Consider the following 21,841-nt stretch of genomic DNA (forward strand, 5'->3'; position numbering starts at 1 on the left):
GAAAGGAATAAAGCGTATGTGCCTCCGTCATTATATGTTACAGGTCAGGCTAGCGAGCCCGTTTCATGGTTGGTACGTCGAAGGGCCTTCGGCGTGCCGAGTCTCGCTCCTTTCAGGCCCTTTGACCCTTTCCTCCCCTCACCGCCACTTTACACCCGCATACTGCCTTGCCCACACATCACCATTCACAGCGTACTATGCGAGGTCATTCCTCCCTCAGCACCACAGCACGCTCGCTACCTGTTAGCTGATAGCTGCGCAATCAACGCTGCGGCGGCCGCTAGGTGTGCCTGCATCTGCAGGATTTGCGCAGCCAGCTGGTCCTCCATGTCCAGCACTGCCGCCGCCAGCTGCGCGCGTGAGCGCCTAAGCAGCAGCCGCTCGCGGTCGGCACGGGTGTGCGCGACTGCATCCACCCATGCACCCACCGCGCCCGCGGACCCCTCCAGTGCCGGGCCCGGCTTGATCTGGGTCAGCGCCTGCCCGCCGCCTGCCACCCGTGCGGCGGCGGCTGGCGCCGGTGCCGCTGCCGCTCCTGCGACTGGTGCACGCGATGGCGCTGTGGCCCGGGGCACCGCCACGTCAGCAGCAGCCGCGATCGCTGCGGGGGCTGCGCGCCGTGCCGCGACTGGCCCCGCGCGATCTGGGTCGGGCACCGTGGCCGTAGCGCCACCGCCCGCCGTGTTGGCTTGCCGCCTTCTCGCCCTGTTGGCCCTGGCTACTGCTAGCGCGGCCCTGGCCTGCGTATAGCGCTTGCTGTTGCCGTGGACCGAGCCGCGCGGCTTGGCCATGATAGCGCGGGCGACTTGATATGAACAGCTGCTACGGGCGCCGCGGCTCGCCGGAGGGCAAACTCGGAACTCACACCGGCCAGACACCGGAGACCCGCCGGGTACTTAAATTCTTGTATGTGGGTAAGCAGGTGGCGCTGTGCCGCTGTGGTGGTCTCCGCTGGGTCAACGAAGGACTTTTACGGCCGTCTTAGACCCGGGAAGCTGTAAGGCATCCAAATGCTTGAGCATAGTCCGCTATGTATTACGGTAATTGTGTGAAAGTCAATTCGTTCTGCAGGATCCCTCTCCCCCCCAACCTGGACCGCCATCGCACCAAGACACGACTGGCCGCATCTCAACCCTTGCCGGGTAACTGGCTGAAGGCTGCGCCGAACCCCAGCAGCCCCGCACGCCCCATACATTGCTGACTTTGTGCGTGAGTACCATACCTAACGTTACATATAATAACGACATTGCAAGAAGGGACTTCCCGGATGTGTGCACCACACACGGGTGTACAATGTAGCATGAATTGGGTTACCCATTTGTCCATTGCTGCCACCTGCACATAATGCTGACCTGGGTCACCCAGCAGTGCCGCCTCAACATTCACACTGTCCACGCCCATTTCCATTGACGTGAGCCTGCGCAAGCCATGCACGGCATGCCACTCTTCAACCCACCCTGAGTCATTCTCCGCTCCGTCACAATCGATGGCTCTTCCCTGCGCCGCCCGCCCCCGCGCCCGAGCTCGAACCCACGCCTCCCGCCACCATCCCCACCCCAGCTGCCGTCAGCTCCAGCCTGTGCACCTCCACCAGCGCCGCCAGGTTGCCGCCGCTGATGTCGTCTGCGTCCGCCGCCGCCGCCTGGCCCCGCACGCCGTGCCTAGCCAGGAAGAAGCTAAGGAAGTCGGACGCGCAGTCGAACTCCACGATAAAGCCCAGCGGGCAGTCGGCTGCCAGTCGGGCGCCCAGGCTGTCGATCACGTGCACCTGGCCCCCGGGTCTGAGCCACAGCGTGGTGAAGTGGCCGTGCACGCCCAGCACATACACACCCTGGCGGGAGGGGATGTGGGGGACATGTGGGTTGCATTCATGATTAGCTAAGGAAGTGGCAGACGGTGGACATGGGGGACGGGGAAGCGAGCGACGGTGTTGTTTAGGTGGCGAGTACCTTGAGAGAGTCAGCCGCCGGCAGTCAGGCGCATGTAGGAAACAGATATATTGGCAGGCTGCGGCATGCGCATTGGGATTGGAGCCCCGCGCTTCCCACAAACGCACCTGTTGCAGGTTGCGGACCAGGGAGGCGAAGTACGGCACCCCGTTCTGCGACGCGCGGTACGGCGGCATGGACGGCGGGTGCGGCACGTGCTGCGCCTGCTGGTGCTGCCCGCCATCCGGTGAGGCGCAGGTCTGCAGCGGTGGCGGCCGCGGCGGCCGGGGCGGCCTTGGGTGCGAGCCAGGCTGCGAGCCGCCTGTTCCCGGCGCCTCACGCGGCTCGCTCCCCGGCGTGGCGCGCTGCGCGGCCGACTGCTTGGAACCCGGAATGCCAGGGCTGTCGTGGTGCGGCGGCGGCGTGAGAGGCAGCGAGGTGGGGAACATGAGACTCCCGCCGTGCAGCGGCGAGGACGACAGCGGCGGCTGAGGGCCCGGCCGGGATCCAGCACTGGCACCACATCCAGCCGCCGCAGCCGCCATGGCTGCCACTGCATCGCAAGCGTTGCCGCTTCCGGCAGCGCCTGCCTGCCCCGGCCCGTCCCGGCTCGCCCGGCGTGAGCCCGCCGGGTCCCAGCCCGCGCTTTCCATGCTCGCCCGCCTCCCCGGCGCCCCTCCGCCGCCGCCTGCTGTTCCATCTCCACCGCCCGGCGGCTGGATCAACGTCGCGGCAATGTACTCTGACAGCCGCAGCCGCTCACCGTAGCCGCCCAGCTGCAGCATGTGCTCCAGGTCAAAGTCGCCTGTGCTGCTCGCCACACGCGCCGCCGGTGACGTAGCCAGCAGCCCCATCCACACGGCAGTGCCGGTGCGGATGGCGCCCTCCAACGCCGAGCCGCTCATCGCGTCCATGTCGATGCCGGCAGCGCTGGCAATGCGCTCCCGCTGCGAGCGGGACAGCACCGGGAGCAGCCCCCGGCTGTGGCTGTTGCCGCTGGCTGCAGCGCCGCTGTTGCCGGTACGGTGGTCGAAGGAGCCGGTGCGGCCGTTGGCGCCGAAGGCGGCTCCGCCGCTGCCGCCGCCGCCACTGCCACCACCACTGCCGCGCCGCTCACGCTGACTAGAGGCGCCGCCGCTGCCACTGCCAGCAGCAGCGGAGGTGGCAGCGCGCCACCGCTGCATGGCTGCCAAGCACCACAACGCCACTTCCAGTGCTATGGCGGCGCAGGCGTTAGCGCCGCCGGCGGCTCGCTGGTCAATGGCCGACCAGCGCACCTTGAGCACCTCGGGCTGCTGCCGCGCCGTTGCTGCGCCCGTCGCCGCGCCTGCCGATCCCCCCGACAACGACCCCGGCCGCGTCACCGCTGGAACCACCAGCGCGCCGTGCCCTTCACCTGCGCCCGCGGCTGCTGACCCTGCTTGCTGCTGCTCTGCATCGGGGCGCGGCGAGGCCAGCTGCCGCGGCAGCGGCGGCGGCTGTGGCAGCTGCATGGGCTGCAGCACCAGGCGGTACCAGCCCGGGGCGCCCGCGATTGGCACGCCCGAGTCGAACGGGAAGCCCACCTGTGGAGCGGAGGGTGACAGGCGAGGCCATGTTGTTGCCGGCGGTCAGTTGACCAGCATAGCGTAATTGCAGGGACTGCGTCGCGTGTGTGGTCGCGGCCACATGGGAGCAATGCGCGGCAGCCGCAGCACACCCCTCGGGCTGCCCCATCCTTCCCCCCATCCTTCCCGCCATCCTTCCCCCCATCACCCTTCTCCCTGATTCTTCTGTGCCGCCGCCGCCTCACCTCATGTTTGAGCTGCAGCAGGCTGTCCGGCACCAGCCAGGACATGTCGGGATTGTGCAAGCAGTCCAGCAGGAACCTGGGGCGCGCGGGGAGGGCGGGCGGGAGGAGGGGCGTTGTAGATACCGGCCCAGACTAAACCGGACCCGATGCAAGAGAGAGGGGTTGAGAGGTCAAGGCAACAGGGTAGGAGCATCGGGAACAGGCAACGGCGGGCAGTGCAGCAGGCAGAAGTGAGTGATTGCGTTGGGAGGGCGGCCGGGACGGGGTGTAAAATGCCAGGCCAGGTCCGGGCCCGGGCGTGGAGTGGCAGGGCAGGGTGAGGAATGGTGGGGCAGGAGGTAAATCTATAGCTACCGACGGGCGCCAAGTTCTGGGGGCACGCTGCACCTTCAAAACTCCACCCATCGCACGTCACAGCCCTGCATCGCGTCACAGCTCAGGCCGCTCACTCACTGGCATTGGCTGATGGCGGCCACACGCACGTCCTCGTCCATGCCGCCCGGGCCCGACTGCCCAGCCACCCAGCCCATGACCCGGTTGACCTCCGCCTCCAGCGGATGCGGCAGCGCTGCTACTGCCGCCCCTGCTTCTGCTGCCGCCGCTGCTATTGCTGATCCCGACCCGGCAGCAGCGCTCGCGCCTGCGGAGGGTGGCCCGCCGCGCCCTGACCCTGCAATGCCGGCACCTCCTTCGGTGCCCTCCCTGCTGACGCTGGTGCTTGCGAGCCCGGGCGGGGCTGCGCCTGGCCCTGAACCGGCCTGCGGCCCGGTGCCGTGCTGGTCCAGATAGTGCTGCCCGGGGTGCAAGTGGGTGGGCGTGGAGGCGGCGGAGGCGCTGCTCGGGCCGCCCGTCGATCGGCCTAGCGTGCGCAGCTGTCCCGGGTCGCGGCCTATCCCGCGGTTGCTGGTAGGGCCGCTATGTAACCCCGCTGACCGTCCCATCGCCGCCGCTGGGGACTCGTCATTTGCAGGGTGCGTTTCTGATGGCGGCAGCTGCTGGTGAGGCTGTTGTTGCTGCTTGCGAGCGTTGGCGGAGCCGTACCGCCAGAAGAGGAAGCAGCCTCCCGGCGGCGCGCCTGGCGACGTCGCCATTGGGCTGGGCTGCGACAAGTGCGGCACGTCCGCGGCATCGTCCCCCGCGGCCGCCTGTATTGCGACATCTTCAGCGCCATCCGCCATGCCTCCTGTCCACGCACCGCCTGCGCCACCCCTGCCTGCGACCCCAACCCCAGCTGTTGCTGCCGCCGCAGCCGCCGCGGGGCTGGCAAGGCTGGCCGCGGCCAAGCAGCCCGTCGGCGGCTCCACCACCATCGCGCCCGCGGGCAGGCGGTATGCCGGCGACAGCTCACCCGCATAAGCGCCTGGCGATTCCAGCCCAGGCAGCGAGGCTGACGTGGATGGCTGTATCTGCATGGGCACGGGGAACGTTCCGCCACTGCCGCCGCTGTGCTGCAAAGCCCCCGATGCCAGGCGGCCGGAGGCCGCAACAGAGGCCGCCGCGGCCCCGCCCTCAGCGCCCAACAGCTGCTGGATCTGGTTTGGAGCCTGGTGGAAGGCGCTGGTCATGGATCCAAATCCGACCTGCACGCCGGCCTCGCTGGCGATCGCGTTGCCCTGGATCCGATATACGTCACCCAGGCGCGGGCTGGGCGGCACCAGCGGCGCCAGGTTTGTGAGGCTGGGGTGGCGGCGCAGAGAGCCGGTGGAGTGCGGGGACGCCCCGGCCGAGGTGGATGTGGTGGTGGTGGTGCCGAGCGTGGCGTGCCCGCCTGCGGCGGCGGCGGATGCTGCAGCGCCTGCGGCGCTGGCGGAGGCAGCGCCGTCCGCGCCTGCGGCGCGGCCGCGGATGCCGCCGTTGCCGTTCGCTGCGGCCGCGTGGTTGTTGCTGTGGCCATGGTTGGAGGTTCCGAACAGCCTGGCAAAGAAGTCGCCGAGGCGCCGACGCTTGGGCGGCTGCAGCAACTGCTGTGACGCCTGCGACTCTGGCGGTAGCGTCGACGACGGCTGCCATGACAAGGCGATGGGGGTCGCCGTCGCCATGGCTGTCGAGCCGGACTTGGCCGTCAGGCCGCCGGTGGGCGTGTGGCTGTCGCCCACGTCGGAGCGCATCGAGCCTGACACCCCTGGCGCGGCCAGCAGCCTCAGGCTCGCGGCCGCCGCTCCTGCCTCCCGCGGCTGCAGCGGCGGCGGCGCTGGTGCCATGCCGGCGGCGGATATGCCGGCGGCTGCGGCGGCGGCAAAGGCGGTTTGGCTGCGGCCCGCCAACTCCGCCCTGCCAAACGACCCCATCACGCCGGCGGTAACGTCCGCGCCAGACGGCCGCGACGGCCCTGCTGGCGTGGGTACAGACGTAGACACAGACGAGGCCGCCACCGCAGAGGTAACGGCCCGCACGTCCGTGGCTGCTGTGCCTCTTGGCGCAATTCCAGCTGCCGCCTCGGCAGCAGCAGTTGCAACCTGTAAGCCCGCTGACAACCGAGCGGCGTCAGTTCCTGTCTGGCCGCTGCCTGCTGCTGATGTGCCACTGCGTGAGAACCCCAACGCTGATAGCCACGTTCGCTTCTTTGCCGCTGTGGAGGGCGTTGGAGGCTCGGTGCCTGGTCCTGCTGCATCCCCCCAGGCCGCAGCGTGGGGAGCCGCGGCCCAGCTGGAGGCCGCCCCATCACTTGCCCCTTTGGCACCTGCTGTGCCTGCTACTACTTGCTGCGTTGCCCCGGCTGCCAGGTCGGGCGTCCATCGAGGGCGCACCACGTAGTACAGGTCTAGCGGCAATGCCACGCCGTGGCCTCCTCCGTTGCTGCGGATGCCGCCCAATCCCGGCCCAGCACCCGCGCTCGCATCCGCCATTGCACCCCCACCCACAGCCGCTGCATCCGGCGGCACCAGCAGCTGCACACGTGCACATTGCAGGTCCGTAAGGCTTTGCAAGGCAGCTGTCGCGGCTGATGCTTGGGGCCCTGATTGGGTCGGCTGCGCCGGCGGCAGCAGCACATCAGCAGCCGAGCTCTTGTGTAGCTCGCTGCTGCCGTCTGATGCCGCCGCCGCCGCCGCCGCCACATCGCCTGCGTCCCCCAGGGCTGCGACATCCTGGCTGGCGAGGAGCTTTACGCGCACCAGTGCCTGTGTGGAGAGCATGCACCAGCTTTCAGTAAGGCAGCTGGCCCCAAGCAGGGCGGATCCTGCCTCTTTTACTTCCTGCATGCGAATATACACATGGCGCCTTTGACACGGCGGCGTGCTACCCATGACGCCTGTTACCTTGGCTGCTGCTGAAGGCCGCAGCCACTGCACCACCACACCGGTGGCAGCGGACGCGTGAAACGGTTTGCTGGCATACTTTCTCCGGACTGTTGTGAGCAGCCGCGGGGTCCGCACAATTACCTGTTGCAGATTTAAGGATGTTTAGGACAGGGTGGCCGGGCGGCCAGGTCGGGCGCAGTGTGGGTCACACGGGCAACTCACCTCCAGGACCAGCCAGCTATTTGGCGGTGCTCCCTTGACTTCCCTCAGCTCGAGACAGTACTCAGTTGACATTCCGCCGGGTCAGAGCTTTGGCGGGTCAGCTGGGGACGGCCAATTCCGTTAGACCCTCTTGCGGGCTTGTCACCCAGTTGCTCTCCCGCTATTCCATAATTTTTATGTTCAAGTATCCATAGCAGCGCTACATCGGTCCAAATCCAAAGGTGGAGACCTTGGCGAAAGCAAATTCTTACTACACTCTGACCGGGCCTTGAGGCGAGTCCTGTTGATATGGTCGTTTCCCGAGTATAAACATAGCGTATTTGTTTCCATAACCCACCAATTGAGGCTGTTCAAGGGGCAATTGTCGAATGCACAATCCGTGTGACACTCGCGCACAGGCTGGCGCTTTAGAACATAATTCCTATTCCAATGCAATATTCGTATGTGCACGCAACATACTAGGCTGCCTAAAAACACATGTAACTTGTGCGCTCTAGAAGCAGTCCAAGCTATGGTTGCCTGATGATTCCTACTCTATTTTATTGGATGCGCTTCGCAAGACCTAACTCATAGGGCCAAGTAAGGGAAAGACGAGCATGTCTAGTATGAAGGGAGCGGCCGCGCCCAGCTCGCAAGGAGAAGCCAAGAAGCACAAGCACAAGGTCGACCCTCGCATAGAGGCAAAGATTATGGAGGCAAGCACCCGGTCGCAGTGACCCGGTCTTCACATGGGCATGTCGGGGAGGTGGGGCAGACACACTGGAGCAGGAACGCAGGCTAACATTGGAGGTGCTTTCAACGAATGAAAGTACAATGCGCCCTGTGATTCCCAGCCTCGTACCCCACGCTCTTACCCCACGAAAGGAGGGATGCATCCCAACACAGCCCGCACAGTCACATACTGCTTGCTTGATGTCCTTTATCCCTCACTGCGCAGCTACGGATAAAGGCCAAGGAACACCTATCAGTGAAGCAGTTTGAGGAGGCGCTGCGGTGTCTAGACCTGGCCATAGACCTGCACTCAACCAGCTACAAGGTTTGCGAGGGGATGGGCTACCAGGTTTCCATTCTGCTTGCAGCGATCGTGTGCGGGCCGTTGCTGCATGTGCAATTGGACCGCACGGGTGGGGCATTGCGGCTCAGCAGCGAATCTTAGCCAGCTTCTGGCATTGGGTAAAGCCTCGTCAGAGAAGTCTCTGGGCAGCCACCGAAGACTAGCTCTGGCAGCGCCTTGCCATCCAGCAGGTGGCACGCGTCAAGCCTAGCCGTCAAGCTCCGTGCTTGACCTTCCCGTAACCCACTTTCCCTTTCTGCCCCTCCCCCTTTCACCCACGCACCTGCCCTCATCCTACCCCTCCTCGGTACAGCTGTACCGCATGCGCTCCATCGCCCTGTCCTGCCTGCAGCAGTACGAGCGGGCAGCGGCGGACGCGGACCGCGTGATGGAGCTGGCGCCGCACATCATGGACGGCTACTACCACAAGGGCTTTGCGCTCTTCCACCTCAAAGACTACGCAGGCGCGGTGAGCCTGGCAGCTATGGCCTGTTTGGGAGGGGCACCAATAGCTGGAGAGGGTAGGGACAGGGGCGGCGAGCCTGGGCTACCTGGAGCTACCGTGCCATGCAAGGAAGCGTGGTGTGACAGCCACGTGTTAACCCGTGTGTCAGCACGAGTCAGCACTGTTTGGGGCAGTGTTCAAGGCTCTACTCAGAGAGGCCTTCCTGGCAGTGCTAGGAGACAAGACGCGCTAGCTTACTTATGGCAGGGGAATAGCGAAGTTCGTATCCACCCCTGCCACTGCCGTATCATAGCCCACCGTATGTCGGGTCATGAGCGTTCAAATGGGTGCCCTGGCCCTGACTTCACGCAAAATTACTGGCACGTCGCTCTGACCCTGTGCGTTGCCTCGCCGGTTGATCTTTCCATCATTTCACAGGCACACGCCTTCCAGCAGGGACTAAAACTGAACCCCACCGACAAGACGTTGCGGCAGGGCTTCTGGGACGCCATTGCGCTGGTGTCGCAGAGCCGGACGGAGGGGGGCAACGAGCCAGAGCTCGTGCCGGCCGGGACAGCGGCGGCGGCAGCAGCAGCAGCGCTGGCAGCAGCAGAGGCGCCAGCATCAGGGGTGGCAGTGGCGGCGCCTTCGGCGCTGTCAGGGGCAGAGGGGTTAGGGGAGGGTGCCATGGATGGAGAGGGGCCGGCGTCAGCGCGGGAGGACGGCGGCCAGGCGGACGGGCAGTAAGCGCGAGTCCATCTTCACAGGTGCAACATTGACGACGGTCCTAACGCATCTACACATGTACGAGAACGGTTGCCTGGGAGGGGTCAAGGCGGCGTGAAGGAGTGCGTGCATGGCGCCGCCGAACAGCGGCATGTTGGGACTGGTGCCCAGTAATAGAACTGGCCCCGGCTTGGTTCGGGACATGAGGCTATTCCGGCATGCCTCGGCTGAACTCGCTCTCAGATGTTGTGATGCGATGTGGGCTCAGGCCTCGTCCTTGGAGGGGCTGCTGGGTCAGTGCGCTAGGGTATTGAGTGCGATGGGCCAATGGGGGCATTGGTCTCGTTGCCGGTTGCCAAGGGACTCGAGGGACAGCTTGGTCTATTTGAAGAATGGTTATATCGCATTTCGCACATCACATCACATCACATAATAGGGCGGACTGGAGCAGGATGGCGACGCTGACGAAAGAAGACGTGGGAATCCATCTCGCAGCAGGTTGACAAGCATGTAAACCTCGAAGCAAGATCTAAGCTTATAGCAGCTGTATGCTCACGCAGAATGTGAAACGGCCCTGGCGGACCATCGGCGTGTTGCCACCCTTACCTTCGCGTCGCTCGCCGATAGCCAGGCGCTACTCGCCCAGGAGCTCGAGCGTCTCTATACAGGTACATTATAGCTTTAAGAGCTACGTGTCACCCTAACGCTGACGCCTGACGCACTCCTGTGTCGTTGCCCTCGTCCAGCGCTTGGGACCCTTACAGCCTTACCGGAGCCCATAGCACCGGCATCCATGAGTACCGCGACTGTCACACGTGTGAGAAAGAAGATTGAAGGCTTGTCCCGTCGTCTCGAGGCGTTGGAGAAGCGGATTGAGCGCGTCAAGAGAGGTACGTACGCCGCGCCAGAATTTGCGGCAGCCACGGCCGTCAGGGATGACGTTAGCATCAAAGGGGGAGGCATCCCTTCTACAGCCTGGTCTATGACGTACGCACAGGTGCAGGTTGGAATGCCGAGGACAGCAGCGATGGAGGCTAGGCGGCCCTGGCGTTGCCAACGCGTGCGCCAGCACCAACTGTTCGCCGGCACCCGCTTTTGCACCGACGCAGATGCCCTTGCGATCACCGGCATGCATTCTTCAGCGCCTGTGGCGGCTCGGCTGGCAGCCCCAGAGTGAGCAGGCTTGCGGTGCACCTCCCGGTATCCAATGTGGCCATCCCGAGCCACCATCCACACGCAGGGGTTCCCCTCGTGGGTTCCCCTGTTCACACGCGGTACGATACATGGCCGCGCCAGCCGCGTGCGACATGACACGTACGGCACGACACGCGGCTACCCCAGCAGTCAGGATACCTGGATTACACCGCGATGGGCAGCCGCACCTCAATGCAGCTATGGTTGCTGCCCCTGCCGCCCGTCCCAGCCTAGTCAGGCCTCCCGTCCAGCCAAGCTCGTTTGTCCAGCACGGCGCATCCGTGTTGCTCAGCAGCCACGGCGTCAAAGGAGCACCAAGCTTTGCTTCACTTGTGAGCTGCATCCGTAGGCTCCCACATGTGGTGCGCGGTTCAGGTCAAGGGATGCATTTAGTCTGGCGGAGCGCGAGGTGGTGATGCGCTGGACAACCTGTTGGTGGCGGTTTCGCTACTGGCTGTGCCGGGAGCAGTATTTGTATTTCCGACTTCGCAAGCCTTGCACTCAACGTATGGAATGTTGGCGGGGGTTGTTGCTGCATGCGTGGTACGGACCGGCGCGCGCACCCGTGGGCGCGTGCTCGTCCAGGTCGGTTTAGGACACGGCTATGATGTTAGCACTGCGAAGCCCGTAGCTGACTCCGCTGTGCACAGGCTGTGCGTATTGGCAACACGGCTTGCTGAGCTAGCATGCCTCAGCTGATGATGGACGTGTGGTTTCCTATGTTCGGGGCTGCTCCTGCGGATGGTTGAGCGCGAGCAGCAGGTGATGAGCGGAGCGACGTCTTGGTGAATTGTTGCGGCTATATGGAGCTTAGTATCAACTGTGTGTCTCGGTGAGCAGAGAGGAGGAGCAGCGGCTTGCCAGCGGTCACGAAACGGCGGCACGTTGACGCGTGTCGAGTTTGCTCTGCCTTGTCTGAGCGCAGCCAGGGGTGTGCCATACACAGATGTAAAGATGGAAGACTTAGTGACCTTCTGTAGCACCGCTGCTGTGAATGGTAGACGAGGGCGTCGCATTGGTGATGACTACCAGCCATGGCCGTCTCCCTAGCCCTTGTTCCCACTGGAGCAAGGTTCAATTATCAAATATAGATTTGGACAGTAAAAGGCCAGAGGTCAAGACGCAAGCGCCAGCGCCTCTCGCCCGTCCTCAACCGTCCTTAACCCCTTGCGCTGGGCCATATACAGTTCTCTATAAGAAGGACGTCTCACCACGCTACACATGCTATTTATATCCAGTAGTAGCCAGCGTTACTAGTTTCCGTGCAAACCAAACCATGCGCGGGCTCCTCTTCTCTTGCCTTCTGCTAGCGGTGTTGCTGCTCTCAGCAGCAGGTGAGTCGCGCAGTCTTATTCATTGCTGTGGAGCTGTCGAAGGGGCACTTCAACTAGACTCCGTCGCCCACCTTCTCAGCGCCTCAGGGCAACCCGCCCTCGCCCCCTTAATAATATGGACAACTAGATGAATTGTATGTTGCAGAGCGCACTGCTTTTGCTTGTACGGTTTGCATGTTTCTTTTGGGGGAGCTCATTGGTCAGGCCCTGTGACAGTAGCGACGTCGTGGGGCTTTGGCTCGGCATGTTTGTTCATGGCTTGCTGACATTCGTGAGTAGAACATCTCAGTTGACGGTTTCCACTCTAACCCCCTGCCGTCTGGCCCGACTTTCTCCAGTCGTTCACGCGCAGCCCGCTTTGACAACGAACCGCAAGTCACCCAGCCCCAAGCCTAGGTGGGTCTGAGCCGGCTTCAGTTGGATGGATGCTATTGGATGGCCTAGCCGCACGGCCTAGCCGGATGGCTATGTTTGGAGGTCGTGTGGGTTTACAACGTCAACATATACCCCCTCACACCGCCTCCTGATGCCTCCCCGTCCTGACAGCCCCAAGCCCAGCCCGCCCAAACCGCCCAGCCCGCCCAGTCCCAAGCCGCCCCCGAAGCCACGGCCGAGCCCCAAGAAGAAGAGCCCCAAGCCGAAAAAGTCACCGCCCCCGCCCGCCTTCGTTCGTGAGTGGGGCTGAAGCAGAAGCCTGGACTGGCAGGTGCCGCGGGGACGCGCTGCAGGCCTTAGCAGTGTGCGGTGGGCCTCGCCGCACGTGCCCATCCAGGCACAGGGGCACACATGCCCCCTCCGCTCATGGGCGGCTTGGAACAGCCACGTGCGGACCATGGCCCTTGTTGAACTTGAGCAAGGAAAAGCGCTCACCCCGATGTGGGATGGATTAGTTCCTTGCATCATTCTCGAGGTATATGAGTGCTGATCGCTATACTTCAACAGCCCTCTCCGTGTACGCAACCAGACGCAACCCGGTATGTGACCTGCTATCGTGCAGGTGCGAAGAACGGCATCCGCCTGGTGGACGGCGCAGGGCCCCGCGGCCGCCTGGAGGTTTCGTCCACGGACGGCTGGGTGTCGGGCTTGTATGATGGGTCGGTGGCGTGGCGGCCGCTGTGTGACAGCGGCGTCTTTGATGACTACACGGCGCAGGTGCGGGCGCCGGGCACTGGACCACACTGGGCCACGTGCTGCAAGGCGGTGTTGTTTGGAAGAGGGGGAATGGGAGGGGAGAGCAGAGGCCGGGAGGTGCGCTGTTAGCATGGGAGTCACAGGGGCACACGGCAGGTGAACACGGCCGCCTATGAGGCAGGGCGGTGCGGAGCAGGCGTTGTTGCTGCCCACGGCAGCGGCAGCCTGCCGCCATTGGGCTGGGGGAACAGGGGCACGGCGCGCGCGGGGCCATGGGGTGCGTACGTACATGTCCGTGCCCTACTGCCCTCACACTTGCGCTCCAACACGTGCCGTCGTGCAGACCATGTGCGAGATGCTGGACTACAAGTATGGCAGGAAGTACTACACAGCCAAGGTGGCGTACCCCAACTCGTACAACAAGTCCGAGTATGCCTCGTGAGTCATTAGCGTCGGCAATGCAATGTTTGCGCTTTCTTCCGAGAGCGTACCTGCGTAAGGCAAGGCCTGCCTGCCTGTTCCTTTGAGCTCCTGACTCCCCTGCTCCTAACACGCTTCTGCCCAATCAATGTCCGCGCCCCACCACACACAGCCAAGACCCTTTGGACTACTTGTCCTGCTACTCTAACTCCCCCGACGGCGCCCGCCGCATGCTCCACGCGGGCTCCAGCGCAAGCCACACCCTCAACACCGCTGGCGCCGCTGCTATGGGCGAGGAGGAGGGCGCGCACCGCGAGCTGCGTGGCGGCGGGCATGCCCGCAAGCTGACAGCCCCGCTGCGCGGCGACGTCAACACCCCGCCCGAGTCGCCGTACTCGTGCGCGTTCCGGCTGGGTGAATGCACCTACGATGGCCCGCTGGTCGGCATCGAGTGCTCCAGTGAGTGCCCTGACGCGGCCGCGTACCGCCGAATTGCGGTGCGGCGCTGTCGTCTATCAGCACCGCATGTCCTTGATAATGGCTGCGCCACCTCTTGGGTCGGGCCCTGCAAGGCCGCTGGCTACGGGTGCCAGAAGGACCGACGACACAACGCTTTGCTGCCTCCGCGCTGCCCGCAGTGACCGAGTTCCCGCCTGCGCCACCACCGCCGCCGTCGCCCCCCAACCCTCCTCCTGGTGAGGCGTTCATCCTCTGCGCTGCCCCACGCCGTTTCACCGACCAGCCATTTCCCACCTCCCCACTTACGGGCTGGGCGCGGGTCAGCCTGGGTTCGTAACGCTCCGCTTCCCACCTCCTAGCTCTTGATTCCTCCACCCAACCCAACCCCTGCAGCCCCTCCGCCCAAGTCCGGGAAGATCCGTCTCATTGGCGGCAGCTACATGCCCGGTGACATTGAGCCCAACTTGTGCAACGCCGGCTCTGACGTCTGGCCGGACTGCCAAGGGTTCGGCCGTGTGGAGGTGCAGGTGAGCAGGGGCCTGCGCAAGGGCCTGGTCGGTTCGGGGCTTGCGGGCTGGGGACTGGAGGATGGTCGCCAGCACTGCTGACGCCGTCCGCCCATCCAGCGTCCACGCTCCGACGCGGACACACTGGCTGTACAACACCAGTCGCCATCTGCCCACCCCGGAACTCCAACAGGTGCCGGACGCTGGCGGCAATCTCATCTGGGCGCCCCTGTGCCCGGCCTTCGACGGTGACGAGTCGTTCGTGGCAGACGTGGCGTGCAAGCAGGTGTGCGTGCGCGCTGCTGGGGTTGGGCCTGAGGCTAATATTTGGCGCGGAAGAAGGGTGCATCAATTGTAAAAGCGGGTCGCGTGTGCATGTGCATTGGGTGCAGGCGAAGACACGTACATACGTACCGTGCGTGCACCACCGGCATAAACACCAACCAGACTTGCCGGCATATCTGACGTAACCCGCGCATTCTGTTGCGTGCGTGCCATGATGACGCAGGCGTTTGACTGGCCCGATAAACCCAAGCCCTCTTTCTTTGTCAGCGGCAACCCGTTGCTGCCAGGCTGGACCATTCCTACAAGTAAGCCATTTTTCACAGTCGGTTGGGCACTCCCTTTTCCATCTGTGTTGCTCGGGCCCTGTCTCCCTGCACTGCCCTGCATGTGCATGGTCAGGCCCCAACAGCACAAGCCCAAGCAGTCTGCCAACGCCTACTGATACCGCCTTGCCTGGGTGTGTCCTGCAAACGGCTGCTGCTGGGTCCACCCTCACTCCGCAGGCCCGGTGACCAACGCAGCGTACTTCAACCCAGCCGCGTACACGGGCTGGGCGTCCATTGTGGGCGGCGACGTGACCACCGCCCTCTCCCTTCAGGAGCTGGACCTGCAGGTGCGTGCCAGCAGGGTCAGGATCAGGGTCAGGGTCAGGGTCAGGATTAGGGTCGGGGTTGGGGCCGGAGCCGGGGCCGGGGCCGGGGCCATGCAGTGCAACCCTCCTACGCCTCCAACCGTGTGTGCCCCACACACTGCTTGCTCCAGTCTCAGGCCAGCCCCGCCTGTGTGTGACATGCATGCCTCGGCCGTGTGCTTAATGCCCCGCCGCAGGTGACGACCGAGCCCTGCCCGACCGGCTACATGTTCGCCGTGTACTGCCAGATTAGCATGTAGGAGGTTTCAATATATGTTGTAGCTTGCTTTCAAGTGGCTTTGCGTATCTACATAGGCGTGCGGTTCCCCGGCAGCACGAGGCTCCCAGACGTGTGGGCGCCATGCAGCCGCCAGAAGCATTCATTTTAATACGCGCGCTAGGCATTCATCTCTCCTTTCTTAAAAGTTGGGCCCAAATGCTAAGTTGAATTGAAAATTGAAACAAATGTTGTACAAATGTTTGCAGCAGTTGCAGTGGCCCGTCCGTTAGCAGCGTGTTGTGCACCAGCGGAGTGTGCTTTTTTGTGTCCCAACATAGAGGCGTGTGCTTAGTAGGCGCCCGCGTCAAGGTGGCTGGGTTGATAACGACCCGGGATCAGCCCTTTTCCTGCCATAAGGCAGCCACCTCCTTGTTTGTGTTGCCCCGGCCGTGCGTCCAGTAGTTGCAGGCGTGCTGTGGTCTGCTGGCATGAGGCGTACTTACAATATGACAATTGATGGCGCTGGTGGTGTGGAGCGAGGCGCACGGCGCATGCCGTAGCTGTGCATCTAGGTATGCCTTCGTTCGGTGCATTAGATACAAATTGCGAATGCATACGGGCAGTGTGTGCTTGAGGAGAGCGGGTGGAGACGCCTAGCGTCCTAGCAAGGCGCGTCAACCCACTAGGCAAACCGTTATGTGGCTTGCCTGGGGTTTTCCACTCATGACTTCCTCAGGCGCTTATCGACGGCACTTCAGGCAGGGGTGCGTTTCACCATATGGCAGCGGGGCACGTCATCAGGGGTTCATCAGCACGGGGGATGTCGTGACAGGGGCTGCCCACACGCATCCACCCTACCCTATCTGTGTACTGCACCCCCTGACTGCCCCTGAGCTAGCAAGGACTGACACGACGTGGGGGCAGGTCAGGGGAGGTGTCAGAGGCCAGCGCGTAGTGTAGTGGCTGGCGTGCTGACACCGGAATCCGCTCAAAGGTTACGGCCTCTGAAAACGATATACTGCAGGTAGCAATTTAGTTAATTGGCTAGGTGCTGCCCCACCATCTCCAAGCTACAGGGACGCGTTCGCCTGCTGCGACGCTGCCAGCTTGGCTGCCGGCAAAGTTCGTTGTGCCTACCCTGTTGTGCGGCGGCGTCGAGATCAATAACGCACATGTGCATACAGCATGCAGCCCCGCCCGTCCGTAGCTGCTTGCAGGGCGCATGCGAACGGTGGCGTTGCTAAGGGACTTCCCATCTGTCGAAGCTAACTTCGTCGGAGCTTCCGCCCGTCCTTGCTCGAACTTGCTCGAACAGGGGACCGGCGTTACGGGGTCTGGAGCGAGACGGCGGTTGGGTTTCACACGTAGCACACACCAGGCGTAGCGATACATGACCTGGACTGAAGACACGCACTTATATTGCGCTTGTTGCGGGCCCGGCCGGCTGCGCGGCAGAGAGTGTGGTAAGGGTTACGAAATCGCCCAGATTAGGCTGCTTTCGTCCCTCGGCCCATGTGCTCGACCATCTCATAAGCGCCTGCAGCTCCTGCAGGTTGTATCGACACACCACACGTAGTTGCAGATTACTTGCCCATTAGGCGCTGTGATAAGTCTGGCCACACCTTGGTACGCAGGCAGACCTGGGCAGACTACGCAACTTGCGGCTAAGCCCACACACGCGACAGCTAGTTCAGACAGTATGAGGCGCGAGCTAGTTTGCGCCCTTTTTGTGGCTATTATACTGGGGCTGTACCAAGGTACGCCGCTCCGGGCGGGGGAAGAAGCCGAGTGGGAACAACAGCAGCATCTTCTCGCTCAGCGCTGTGGCGTCGCGGCGGCCTTCGGCGTTCCGCGCCATTCACACTGAATCAGGCATTCATATCTACAATCGGTTACAGCGGGAAATATGTGTGTTGGATTTTCAACGGTTAAGGGCCACGCCGAAACTCATTTAGTCGTTGCGCGTGCGTGCCATCGGTGTATGTGAACGTGTATGCGCAGAGGCGGAGGCCCGGCCTCGCTCGACACTGCTACCTCCTGGAAAGCGCACGTCCTCGCGCAAGTCGCCGCCGCCCCGCCGCGCACCTCCCCCGCAAGTCGCCGCCGTCCCGGAATCACCTTCGCCGCCCGCACCCAAGCCCTCGCCTCGCAGCCAAGCTCAGCCGAAGCAGAACCCTCCTCCTGTCGTCCTTCCTCGTGAGTACGGTATGCTTAAGTTACGGCACGGGGCCGCTGGTGCGAGTACGGTAGCGTGCCGTCTGAGCTGGCGCGGCGCTTGCATGCGGCATGGAGAGCGAGCCGGGCGCGCGCCCCGTCCGCCTAACAGGACCCCAAAAGCCACGGCGGCCCACACTTCGCGCCGCACCTGCGCCGCTTGTCACGCCCCCCGCCAGTACACATCTGCCATACTTGCTTGCCGCATTTCATCATCCGATCTACAGGCGAGGGCAACGGAATCCGCCTGGTGGGCGGCGGCGGCAGTGGGCCCCGCGGCCGCCTGGAGGTGTCCTCCAAGGACGGCTGGCTGAACGAGTATGAGGAGGGCGCCGTGGCATGGCGGCCCGTGTGCAACATGTTCGGGATCGACGATAGTGACGCACAGGTAGGTGCGTGCGGGGCTTTTTAGCACCTTATTTGGGCGCATGAGTGACCGACCATTATTGCCACACCCAGTAGCACACGGGCACACATTACGCATTAGTTTCCACACCACTCGTCATTAACGGGTGTCTGATCACGGGGGAGGCATGGGGCACAAACCACGCACGGCATCAGGGACTCAAAGGCGATGAGCGCACTAACAAAGAATGGGCACCGTGCATCTGCGTGCGTTGTGCGCTGATTGCTTCTGATAAAGGATAGGGCGCAGCCGTGCCCCTGCTCACTCAACGCCCAAAGCACCCACCCACGCACCCCCTGAGTTTATTGACTTTATTCATGTAGGTCATGTGTGAGCTGCTGGGCTACACGTACGGCCGGCTGTACTACGACGACGAGGTGAACCGCCGCCCGCCCAACGACACCGCCACTGAGTAGTGAGTCAACTCGCTCGGGCAACCGACGTATTTGCTTACTTGCGCGTTGTGTGCTTGTGATGTGAGGCTCGCGTGCATGCTCCGTGTGCGCGCACGTCACCCCACCAACCAACATACACGAGCCCCTGTGGTGCCCGCGTGCTTCTCTCCTCCATCGAATGTTGCCCTAGGCGCCGTCACTTGCTTTGATTCCACTCTCCGCGCAGGCGCCCTTTTCCGAGCGGCCACCGCCCCGTGCTGACCTTCCCCTCCCTCATGAGCGTCTCCACCCACCCATCTATCTGCATGCAGTGACCTGCCCATCGAGAACCTGGACTGCTCGCCGAACCATGCGCCGCCCACTTCCGAGATCGACGCCACTTCCGGCGCCCGCCGCCTGCTGTCCCGCCGCGCCCTGCGCAGCGGTGCCATCTATACCGGCAAGGTTGACATCCCGGCTGAGGCCTCTTGGCGCTGCACCTTCGCTCTGCGCACCGAAAAGTCTTGCGACTACACCGGCCCCTTGGTTGGCGTGGAATGCTCATGTGAGTAGTTGTGGATGCGGCATTGGGCCAGTGATTTGCTGCATGCATGCATGTGTACGGTACAGTGGTGCCTACCTGGTAGGTGCGTGATCACTGGGTGGGAGTTTTGCAACTTATGCATGCCTCCGTGCACGTGCACATGTTACCCACCGCGAGGTTACAACATTGTGTTTGTGTGCCCTTGTGCCCGCAGTTCAGGAGTTTCCCCCCGCGCCCCCGCCCCCGCCGTCTCCGCCCAGCCCTCCCGACGGTGAGTTCAGGCCCGCCGCCCCGTGTGGCAGTTTATGCCTTTCGCAGCCGCTGATGTGCCCGCACACCCCGCCCTTGATTGCGGAGGCCACATCCGTCCTAAACCTCCACCATCCCTCTCCCTACCTCCTATCCCGCCCCTTCCTGCCCCTCCGTTCATCCTTCAACCTCGTCCCCTCTCGCCACACCGCGCACACGCGCAGCTCCTCCCAGCCGCCGGGCCCTGCTCCGCACGTACGGTTCGGGCCCGAACACCTACGAACCCCTGGAGTCCAACCTGTGCGCCCCCCCTGCCGAGGATGCCGAGGACCCCGAGGCTGCTGCACTGGAGTACGAAATATGCACCGGCTCCACGCGTGCCGACCTGATGCTTGCCGAATCCTCCGGGAGCGAGGTGCGTCGGTTTTCATCAAGCAAAGGATGCGGCTGCTTGGCAATTGCTATTCCCTATTGTGTGGGATGAAGGCAGCAGGGAAGACCAGACCAGCCAGATCTGAGCAGCTGCGGCACGGTACGGCACGGTACGGCACGGTTGTGCGGCTATGGGCATGCTTGTGGCGCTTCAGCAGCCGCTGCAGCGGCCCGAGGTGACCAGCAGGCAGAGCTACTGTTAACACCACGTGATTACACGTGTACAGGTGATGGCGGCCCTGTGCGCTATTGATGAGGACGAGGAGCTCGCAATTCTGGTTGCTGACACCGTGTGCAAGCAGGTAGTGGGGGCTTGGGTGGGGGACCAGACTAGGAAATAAAGCATTGCAGGCCTGGGGCTCAATTGGGTTCATGCAAGGAAAGCCGTGTGCGTGCTCTGTGCGCATGCCTTGTGGCCACGGTTGGCTAGCTAGCTAGGACGTACATGGCAGGCGCGCACAGACACGTACGCAAGCAATGCATGATGACACCCATCACCGCTTCAATGCACCTCACACGCCGCCCCCATCACTGACGCATAACCACTTCACAGATGGCCGATTATTCCGGCGAGAAAGGATCCTCTGGCTACCTCAGTACCGTGCTGCCGTCGCTGCAGATTCCCGAGGCTGGTGGGTTGCTATTGGTGCTCTTAAATCACAATGGGAGGTCTAGTGCCTGCGGTGACTACCGCACACATACACGCAACCCGTGCTAACGTTGCCAATCTGGCCGCCCCGCCCCGCCCCGGCTAGCTCCTGCATGCTGTGCCGCTGAGGCAGGTCCACACTCATTGTCATTCCTGCCGTGACCTGTTGCATTGAGAAATACAACTGACAGTCAACGCATCTGCTGGTCTGCTGCTGCACTGTGCTGCAACAGACCCTTCGACCGACGCCCTCCCGCCTGTATTCCAGGCCAGCACTTACGCCAACAAGTGGTAAGTTTCCCTACCAAGTAACACAACATGTAACACAACGCTCATCTAGGGGCGGGTTCATGCTGCGCGCCCACCCACCCGCCCGCCGCCATCGCGTGTGCTACATACACCCCCGCGTCCTCCGTCAACGTGCACCAGGGAAGGCCCGTAACTCTACCCGATACCGTCTAGCAAGGCATACATACCGGTTGCGTCACTTACCTGTATGTGCTGCACACGCAGGGTGACAATCACAGGCGGCCAGCCCGATGCCACGTACCCCGCGCTTCAGCAGATGGATTACACGGTGGGTCGGGGGCCTTGACAGTCAGCCGGTGTGCTCGTGCCTGACGCAAACCATATGTCTCCATACGCATGGTACATCTCACACGTAGGTTGGCACGCATGTCAATTCCATTGCCCGACCATTTGTTCCTCCCCTCCTCCTCCTGTGCTTGCAGGTGGGCGACTCCTGTGCTAGCGGCCGGCTGTTCGCCTTCCGCTGCACCTACAGGAGCACCTAAGGATAGCGCAGCTTATTTCTCGTGTACGGACCCTAAGAACCTATCTATTTATGATGTGGCAAACCGGCATTGAGCGCCGCTCTGCTGAATTAGCCTGCAGCAGGTACTGTATCAACCTTCTGGGCTGTCAGCAAGACGGTTGCTAGCTGTAATACGTGCTGTTTTCACGGATGCGTGGCCACTCCAAAGTCCAAACATGCACGGCTCCTTGCCTCTACCTCGATTACTGGGTGGTGCACTGCAACGTCGGCAAGTGTAATTGATACGCATGGCTGCGTGAGATGCATGCGTGGCGCGCATGCCTGGTTGGAGGGCAGGCAGGGCATCGGCTGTAAGTCTGGATAGATGCTGGGTCCCCAACGTCGCCACGGCACTCCTCTCTCGCTCACGACGGCCAATCCCAGCAGCCTTCGTGTATAGACTGCCTGTGGCAGAGTGGAGCGGCTAGCCCAAAAGAGGCCTCACAGGGAGTTTGCACACGCGCCCCCTCGCGGCCCAGCGCCCAACATGGCCTGGAGAAAGTAAGAGCAAAACGCTGGCGAATGACAGAGAGCGCAATAGCTGGGTATTGGTTATGGAGGGGCACCGGGTGC

At 63.0% G+C, this 21,841-nt stretch overlaps 6 protein-coding genes across 8 annotated transcripts; 4 read left to right on the plus strand and 2 right to left on the minus strand.

Moving 5' to 3' along the window:
* Positions 1-25: 25 nt before the first annotated feature.
* CHLRE_10g458626v5 (uncharacterized protein) lies at positions 26-1,026 on the minus strand. The gene has a single exon (XM_043067110.1). It carries the CDS (start codon positions 789-791, stop codon positions 237-239), a length of 555 nt encoding a protein of 184 aa, XP_042920507.1. The 5' UTR covers positions 792-1,026; the 3' UTR covers positions 26-236.
* Positions 1,027-1,216: 190 nt separating this feature from the next.
* On the minus strand, positions 1,217-7,486 carry CHLRE_10g458650v5 (uncharacterized protein). The gene is made up of 6 exons (XM_043067111.1): positions 7,182-7,486; positions 6,978-7,100; positions 4,174-6,839; positions 3,721-3,796; positions 2,057-3,493; positions 1,217-1,831 (listed from the first exon to the last, which is right to left on the minus strand). The coding sequence occupies exons 1-6, from the start codon at positions 7,251-7,253 to the stop codon at positions 1,478-1,480; spliced, it is 4,728 nt and encodes a 1,575-aa protein (XP_042920508.1). The 5' UTR covers positions 7,254-7,486; the 3' UTR covers positions 1,217-1,477.
* A 100-nt stretch (positions 7,487-7,586) lies between these two features.
* Positions 7,587-10,018, plus strand: CHLRE_10g458700v5 (uncharacterized protein). Of its 2 annotated transcripts, XM_043067113.1 has the most exons (5): positions 7,587-7,876; positions 8,119-8,217; positions 8,549-8,704; positions 9,119-9,904; positions 9,967-10,018. In XM_043067113.1, exons 1-4 carry the CDS (start codon positions 7,778-7,780, stop codon positions 9,425-9,427), a joined length of 663 nt encoding a protein of 220 aa, XP_042920511.1. In that variant the 5' UTR covers positions 7,587-7,777; the 3' UTR covers positions 9,428-9,904; positions 9,967-10,018. The 2 variants fall into 2 exon arrangements, with proteins under 2 accessions (XP_042920511.1, XP_042920510.1); XM_043067112.1 differs by lacking the exon at positions 9,967-10,018 and having other exon boundaries at positions 9,119-9,898.
* On the plus strand, positions 9,947-11,564 carry CHLRE_10g458750v5 (uncharacterized protein). Of its 2 annotated transcripts, none has more exons than XM_001698338.2 (3): positions 9,947-10,074; positions 10,153-10,296; positions 10,516-11,564. In XM_001698338.2, exons 2-3 carry the CDS (start codon positions 10,200-10,202, stop codon positions 10,581-10,583), a joined length of 165 nt encoding a protein of 54 aa, XP_001698390.2. In that variant the 5' UTR covers positions 9,947-10,074; positions 10,153-10,199; the 3' UTR covers positions 10,584-11,564. The 2 variants fall into 2 exon arrangements, with proteins under 2 accessions (XP_001698390.2, XP_042920509.1); XM_043067114.1 differs by having other exon boundaries at positions 10,067-10,074.
* Positions 11,565-11,676: 112 nt separating this feature from the next.
* CHLRE_10g458800v5 (uncharacterized protein) lies at positions 11,677-17,078 on the plus strand. Its single transcript, XM_001698339.2, has 12 exons — positions 11,677-11,934; positions 12,273-12,330; positions 12,481-12,605; positions 12,932-13,086; positions 13,409-13,503; positions 13,658-13,944; positions 14,124-14,180; positions 14,338-14,471; positions 14,644-14,736; positions 14,959-15,040; positions 15,239-15,348; positions 15,564-17,078. Exons 1-12 carry the CDS (start codon positions 11,877-11,879, stop codon positions 15,624-15,626), a joined length of 1,317 nt encoding a protein of 438 aa, XP_001698391.1. The 5' UTR covers positions 11,677-11,876; the 3' UTR covers positions 15,627-17,078.
* A 68-nt stretch (positions 17,079-17,146) lies between these two features.
* Positions 17,147-21,595, plus strand: CHLRE_10g458850v5 (uncharacterized protein). The gene is made up of 12 exons (XM_043067115.1): positions 17,147-17,343; positions 17,588-17,782; positions 18,028-18,188; positions 18,530-18,621; positions 18,913-19,145; positions 19,339-19,395; positions 19,598-19,788; positions 20,033-20,107; positions 20,359-20,437; positions 20,688-20,745; positions 20,968-21,031; positions 21,186-21,595. The coding sequence occupies exons 1-12, from the start codon at positions 17,286-17,288 to the stop codon at positions 21,246-21,248; spliced, it is 1,326 nt and encodes a 441-aa protein (XP_042920512.1). The 5' UTR covers positions 17,147-17,285; the 3' UTR covers positions 21,249-21,595.
* The last annotated feature ends 246 nt before the right edge of the window (positions 21,596-21,841 follow it).

This window comes from Chlamydomonas reinhardtii, chromosome 10, assembly GCF_000002595.2.
Source record: "Chlamydomonas reinhardtii strain CC-503 cw92 mt+ chromosome 10, whole genome shotgun sequence".
Lineage (NCBI taxonomy): Eukaryota > Viridiplantae > Chlorophyta > Chlorophyceae > Chlamydomonadales > Chlamydomonadaceae > Chlamydomonas > Chlamydomonas reinhardtii.

Excerpts from the sequence above, each read along its gene's own strand:
- CHLRE_10g458650v5 (XM_043067111.1), bottom strand. The coding sequence starts at position 7,253 with ATGTCAACTGAGTACTGTCTCGAGCTGAGGGAAGTCAAGGGAGCACCG. Across the intron at positions 6,840-6,977 it reads GGCCTTCAGCAGCAGCCAAG|GCACTGGTGCGCGTAAAGCT; the intron begins GTAACAGGCGTC and ends CTCTCCACACAG. Across the intron at positions 3,797-4,173 it reads GCCGCCATCAGCCAATGCCA|GTTCCTGCTGGACTGCTTGC; the intron begins GTGAGTGAGCGG and ends CGCGCGCCCCAG.
- CHLRE_10g458626v5 (XM_043067110.1), bottom strand. The coding sequence starts at position 791 with ATGGCCAAGCCGCGCGGCTCGGTCCACGGCAACAGCAAGCGCTATACG.
- CHLRE_10g458700v5 (XM_043067113.1), top strand. The coding sequence starts at position 7,778 with ATGTCTAGTATGAAGGGAGCGGCCGCGCCCAGCTCGCAAGGAGAAGCC. Across the intron at positions 7,877-8,118 it reads TAGAGGCAAAGATTATGGAG|CTACGGATAAAGGCCAAGGA; the intron begins GCAAGCACCCGG and ends CTCACTGCGCAG. Across the intron at positions 8,705-9,118 it reads TCAAAGACTACGCAGGCGCG|GCACACGCCTTCCAGCAGGG; the intron begins GTGAGCCTGGCA and ends ATCATTTCACAG.
- CHLRE_10g458850v5 (XM_043067115.1), top strand. The coding sequence starts at position 17,286 with ATGAGGCGCGAGCTAGTTTGCGCCCTTTTTGTGGCTATTATACTGGGG. Across the intron at positions 17,783-18,027 it reads TCCTCCTGTCGTCCTTCCTC|GCGAGGGCAACGGAATCCGC; the intron begins GTGAGTACGGTA and ends TCCGATCTACAG. Across the intron at positions 19,789-20,032 it reads CCGAATCCTCCGGGAGCGAG|GTGATGGCGGCCCTGTGCGC; the intron begins GTGCGTCGGTTT and ends ACACGTGTACAG.
- CHLRE_10g458750v5 (XM_001698338.2), top strand. The coding sequence starts at position 10,200 with ATGAGTACCGCGACTGTCACACGTGTGAGAAAGAAGATTGAAGGCTTG. Across the intron at positions 10,297-10,515 it reads GATTGAGCGCGTCAAGAGAG|ATGCCCTTGCGATCACCGGC; the intron begins GTACGTACGCCG and ends GCACCGACGCAG.
- CHLRE_10g458800v5 (XM_001698339.2), top strand. The coding sequence starts at position 11,877 with ATGCGCGGGCTCCTCTTCTCTTGCCTTCTGCTAGCGGTGTTGCTGCTC. Across the intron at positions 12,606-12,931 it reads GCCCCCGCCCGCCTTCGTTC|GTGCGAAGAACGGCATCCGC; the intron begins GTGAGTGGGGCT and ends GCTATCGTGCAG. Across the intron at positions 14,472-14,643 it reads TCGGCCGTGTGGAGGTGCAG|GTGCCGGACGCTGGCGGCAA; the intron begins GTGAGCAGGGGC and ends GAACTCCAACAG.